General features: G+C 46.9%; 1 protein-coding gene across 1 annotated transcript in view; it reads left to right on the forward strand.

The window, feature by feature from the left end:
- Positions 1 to 1,000, forward strand: part of LOC106592089 (phosphatase and actin regulator 3) — an 83,992-nt gene extending 82,992 nt beyond the window's left edge. The window contains exon 12 of the mRNA XM_045691998.1: positions 301 to 1,000. Coding sequence (XP_045547954.1) covers positions 301 to 316 — 16 coding nt within the window. The 3' untranslated portion in view covers positions 317 to 1,000. The remainder of the gene's footprint in view (positions 1 to 300) is intronic.
- Positions 1,001 to 6,000: the final 5,000 nt, after the last annotated feature.

The raw sequence follows: 6,000 nt of genomic DNA on the forward strand, positions 1-6,000 counted from the left end.
TTCCGTCCATTCAGTTATTAATAGATCACCTTCCGTCCATTCAGTTATTAACAGATCACCTTCCGTCCATTCAGTTATTAATAGATCACCTTTCGTCCATTCAGTTATTAATAGATCACCTTCCGTCCATTCAGTTATTAATAGGTCTCTCTCTCTCTCTCTCTCCTTCTCCTCTTTCTCTCTCCTTCTCCTCCCGCTCTCTTGCTCTCTCGTTCTCTCACTCTCTTGCTCTCTTTCTCTCCTCTCTCCTCTCTCCTCTCTCCTCTCTCCTCTCTCCTCTCTCCTCTCTCCTGTTTCTAGGTTCCATCGGCCGTAGTGTAGTGGTGGTTTCTTCTGCAGAAGCTGGGTGGTCCAATTATCAGTGAAGACCATGTGACAGTGTTCCCAGGCCCCTACCCACGGCCCCAGACTGTCCTGTCTTGATATGTGGGCTAGTTCCCGGACGTTCGACCTACAGATATCTGTCTGTCTTTGTGCCAACTTGGAGGCTGTCTGTCTCTCTGTTTGTCACCATGGAGGCTGTGTCTCTAGAGCTGGAGGAAAGATACAGGAAACATCAGACTGATAAACTCTTAACTCTCAAAACATCTCCGGTCGCTTTCTCCTAGACGTCAACCAATGAGAAAAAAGATGAACGAAAAAGATGACAGCACTTGTTAGTTCACAAGTTGTTTCTCTCGATTCACTCCATACCAGCAGTCTAAAAGAATCAGAAAACTATTGCCATGCAACAAATGTTGATAAGAAATTCTCTTGGTGTTGAAGGTTAAAAATCATCTTACGAAGAAGGCTAAAGGATGAAAGAGTACATCCCTGAGACTGCTGCTGTGGAATAAACTGAAAGAAATAACGGTGACTGTGAGTGCTGGGGGTCTGGTTTCATAGATCAGACACAGGAGGAACTACGATGAGCCACCAACCTGGAGGAACCAGCCTGATCGCTGCATTCACCAACCTGGAGGAACCAGCCTGATCGCTGCATTCACCAACCTGGAGGAACCAGCCTGATCGCTGCATTCACCAACCTGGAGGAACCAGCCTGATCGCTGCATTCACCAACCTGGAGGAACCAGCCTGATCGCTGCATTCACCAACCTGGAGGAACCAGCCTGATCGCTGCATTCACCAACCTGGAGGAACCAGCCTGATCGCTGCATTCACCAACCTGGAGGAACCAGCCTGATCGCTGCATTCACCAACCTGGAGGAACCAGCCTGATCGCTGCATTCACCAACCTGGAGGAACCAGCCTGATCGCTGCATTCACCAACCTGGAGGAACCAGCCTGATCGCTGCATTCACCAACCTGGAGGAACCAGCCTGATCGCTGCATTCACCAACCTGGAGGAACCAGCCTGATCGCTGCATTCACCAACCTGGAGGAACCAGCCTGATCGCTGCGTTCACCAACCTGGAGGAACCAGCCTGATCGCTGCATTCACCAACCTGGAGGAACCAGCCTGATCGCTGCGTTCACCAACCTGGAGGAACCAGCCTGATCGCTGCATTCACCAACCTGGAGGAACCAGCCTGATCGCTGCATTCACCAACCTGGAGGAACCAGCCTGATCGCTGCATTCACCAACCTGGAGGAACCAGCCTGATCGCTGCATTCACCAACCTGGAGGAACCAGCCTGATCGCTGCATTCACCAACCTGGAGGAACCAGCCTGATCGCTGCATTCACCAACCTGGAGGAACCAGCCTGATCGCTGCATTCACCAACCTGGAGGAACCAGCCTGATCGCTGCATTCACCAACCTGGAGGAACCAGCCTGATCGCTGCATTCACCAACCTGGAGGAACCAGCCTGATCGCTGCGTTCACCAACCTGGAGGAACCAGCCTGATCGCTGCATTCACCATTCTATTTCACTTCAAGCACCAGTCTCGTATTCCTTCCTCAGTTTGAGCCTACGTCTGTAACGAGAGGCAGTATTCAAAACGTACTTATCAGCGATTGCATCATCTTCAACCAACCATTTAAAATGGTGTATTCCAAACACCTATTGGATAAAGACTAGACGGATAAGTGCAGTTAAACAGAAGGGCGAGGGCAGCGATCAGGCTAGTTCCTCCATGCTACCTCCTTCCTCCAACCTGCTCAGAGGAAACAGCACATCTCCTTCAGAGGACCATCTGAACATTTTCCTCAACACCTTGTTTCTACATGTTAGAGGACGGAGGAGACACCTTGGAATGCGTCCCAAATGGCACCTTATTCCTTATTTTATAACAGACTCTTTGAAAGCAGCAAGAACGATGGCAGAGGGATGTGGTGCATGTGATCAACGAGCCATTTCCTCTCCTCTTCAGAAACGCTAGTAGAAGGTTGCAAAATTCCACTAATTTTTCCCAAAATTCTGAGGTTTTCCAGGAAATTCCAGTTGGAGGGTTTCAGGATTGCGATGCAATTAATTTATTCCCTCCTGATTACAGGAATCTCTAACCAGGATTTCTGGAAAACCTGAGGATTCTGGGAAAGAGACAGGATTTTGCGACCCTAAAGGCTAGTCTCCCCTCCAGCACCCAGGCATCTCTCTCTACGAGCTGACAGTGTTATTATTATTAATGTTGTTGGTAACCATGTCTGTCTAAAGCAGGGGTATCAAGCTCCACGGCGGGTCGAGTGTCTGCAGGATTTTTTCCTTTTTTCTTTCAATTAAGACCTAAATAGTGACCTTAATTCATCAATCAAGTACAAGGGTGGAGAGAAATCCTTCAGACACTCAGCCAACTGTGGAATGAGCTTAACATGTGGTCTTAAGCACCTTTGTAAGAACTATCGTCTGCACAATACAAGTTGTGACTTTTTAAGAACTGCTGCTGTTGTTGGGTCTTTAATAAGGGTGGTTGGAGGGGTCTTTAATAAGGTGGTTGGAGGGGTCTTTAATAAGGTGGTTGGTTGGAGGGGTCTTTAATAAGGTGGTTGGTTGGAGGGGTCTTTAATAAGGTGGTTGGTTGGAGGGGTCTTTAATAAGGTGGTTGGAGGGGTCTTTAATAAGGTGGTTGAAGAGGTCTTTAATAAGGTGGTTGGTTGGAGGGGTCTTTAATAAGGTGGTTGGTTGGAGGGGTCTTTAATAAGGTGGTTGGTTGGAGGGTCTTTAATAAGGTGGTTGGTTGGAGGGTCTTTAATAAGGTGGTTGGTTGGAGGGGTCTTTAATAAGGTGGTTGGTTGGAGGGGTCTTTAATAAGGTGGTTGGATGGAGGGTCTTTAATAAGGTGATTGGATGGAGGGTCTTTAATAAGGTGGTTGGTTGGAGGGGTCTTTAATAAGGTGGTTGGTTGGAGGGGTCTTTAATAATGTGGTTGGTTGGAGGGGTCTTTAATAAGGTGGATGGTTGGAGAGTCTTTAATAAGGTGGTTGGTTGGAGGGTCTTTAATAAGGTGGTTGGCTGGAGGGTCTTTAATAAGGTGGTTGGTTGGAGGGTCTTTAATAAGGTGGTTGGTTGGAGGGGTCTTTAATAAGGTGGTTGGTTGGAGGGTCTTTAATAAGGTGGTTGGTTGGAGGGTCTTTAATAAGGTGGTTGGTTGGAGGGGTCTTTAATAAGGTGGTTGGTTGGAGGGGTCTTTAATAAGGTGGTTGGTTGGAGGGTCTTTAATAAGGTGGTTGGATGGTGGGTCTTTAATAAGGTGGTTGGATGGAGGGTCTTTAATAAGGTGGTTGGTTGGAGGGGTCTTTAATAAGGTGGTTGGTTGCAGGGGTCTTTAATAAGGTGGTTGGTTGGAGGGGTCTTTAATAAGGTGGTTGGTTGGAGGGTCTTTAATAAGGTGGTTGGTTGGAGGGTTCTTTAATAAGGTGGTTGGTTGGAGGGGTCTTTAATAAGGTGGTTGGTTGGAGGGGTCTTTAATAAGGTGGTTGGTTGGAGGGTCTTTAATAAGGTGGTTGGTTGGAGGGGTCTTTAATAAGGTGGTTGGTTTCAGGGTCTTTAATAAGGTGGTTGGTTTGAGGGTCTTTAATAAGGTGGTTGGTTGGAGGGTCTTTAATAAGGTGGTTGGTTGGAGGGGTCTTTAATAAGGTGGTTGGTTGGAGGGTCTTTAATAAGGTGGTTGGTTTCAGGGGTCTTTAATAAGGTGGTTGGTTGGAGGGTCTTTAATAAGGTGGTGGTTGGAGGGGTCTTTAATAAGGTGGTTGGTTGGAGGGGTCTTTAATAAGGTGGTTGGTTGGAGGGGTCTTTAATAAGGTGGTTGGTTGGAGGGTCTTTAATAAGGTGGTTGGTTGGAGGGTCTTTAATAAGGTGGTTGGTTGAGAGGGTCTTTAATAAGGTGGTTGGTTGGAGGGTCTTTAATAAGGTGGTTGGTTGGAGGGGTCTTTAATAAGGTGGTTGGTTGGAGGGGTCTTTAATAAGGTGGTTGGTTGGAGGGTCTTTAATAAGGTGGTTGGTTGGAGGGTCTTTAATAAGGTGGTTGGTTGGAGGGGTCTTTAATAAGGTGGTTGGTTGGAGGGTCTTTAATAAGGTGGTTGGTTGGAGGGGTCTTTAATAAGGTGGTTGGTTGGAGGGGTCTTTAATAAGGTGGTTGGTTGGAGGGGTCTTTAATAAGGTGGTTGGTTGGAGGGTCTTTAATAAGGTGGTTGGTTGGAGGGGTCTTTAATAAGGTGGTTGGTTGGAGGGTCTTTAATAAGGTGGTTGGTTGGAGGGGTCTTTAATAAGGTGGTTGGTTGGAGGGTCTTTAATAAGGTGGTTGGTTGGAGGGGTCTTTAATAAGGTGGTTGGTTGGAGGGTCTTTAATAAGGTGGTTGGTTGGAGGGGTCTTTAATAAGGTGGTTGGTTGGAGGGGTCTTTAATAAGGTGGTTGGTTGGAGGGGTCTTTAATAAGGTGGTTGGTTGGAGGGTCTTTAATAAGGTGGTTGGTTGGAGGGGTCTTTAATAAGGTGGTTGGTTGGAGGGTCTTTAATAAGGTGGTTGGTTGGAGGGGTCTTTAATAAGGTGGTTGGTTGGAGGGTCTTTAATAAGGTGGTTGGTTGGAGGGGTCTTTAATAAGGTGGTTGGTTGGAGGGGTCTTTAATAAGGTGGTTGGTTGGAGGGTCTTTAATAAGGTGGTTGGTTGGAGGGTCTTTAATAAGGTGGTTGGTTGGAGGGTCTTTAATAAGGTGGTTGGTTGGAGGGTCTTTAATAAGGTGGTTGGTTGGAGGGGTCTTTAATAAGGTGGTTGGTTGGAGGGGTCTTTAATAAGGTGGTTGGTTGGAGGGTCTTTAATAAGGTGGTTGGTTGGAGGGGTCTTTAATAAGGTGGTTGGTTGGAGGGTCTTTAATAAGGTGGTTGGTTGGAGGGGTCTTTAATAAGGTGGTTGGTTGGAGGGGTCTTTAATAAGGTGGTTGGTTGGAGGGGTCTTTAATAAGGTGGTTGGTTGGAGGGTCTTTAATAAGGTGGTTGGTTGGAGGGGTCTTTAATAAGGTGGTTGGTTGGAGGGTCTTTAATAAGGTGGTTGGTTGGAGGGTCTTTAATAAGGTGGTTGGTTGGAGGGGTCTTTAATAAGGTGGTTGGTTGGAGGGTCTTTAATAAGGTGGTTGGTTGGAGGGGTCTTTAATAAGGTGGTTGGTTGGAGGGTCTTTAATAAGGTGGTTGGTTGGAGGGTCTTTAATAAGGTGGTTGGTTGGAGGGTCTTTAATAAGGTGGTTGGTTGGAGGGTCTTTAATAAGGTGGTTGGTTGGAGGGGTCTTTAATAAGGTGGTTGGTTGGAGGGTCTTTAATAAGGTGGTTGGTTGGAGGGTCTTTAATAAGGTGGTTGGTTGGAGGGTCTTTAATAAGGTGGTTGGTTGGAGGGGTCTTTAATAAGGTGGTTGGTTGGAGGGGTCTTTAATAAGGTGGTTGGTTGGAGGGTCTTTAATAAGGTGGTTGGTTGGAGGGTCTTTAATAAGGTGGTTGGTTGGAGGGGTCTTTAATAAGGTGGTTGGTTGGAGGGTCTTTAATAAGGTGGTTGGTTGGAGGGGTCTTTAATAAGGTGGTTGGTTGGAGGGTCTTTAATAAGGTGGTTGGTTGGAGGGGTCTTTAATAAGGTGG

Source organism: Salmo salar, chromosome ssa12 (assembly GCF_905237065.1).
Source record: "Salmo salar chromosome ssa12, Ssal_v3.1, whole genome shotgun sequence".
Taxonomy (NCBI): Eukaryota; Metazoa; Chordata; class Actinopteri; order Salmoniformes; family Salmonidae; genus Salmo; species Salmo salar.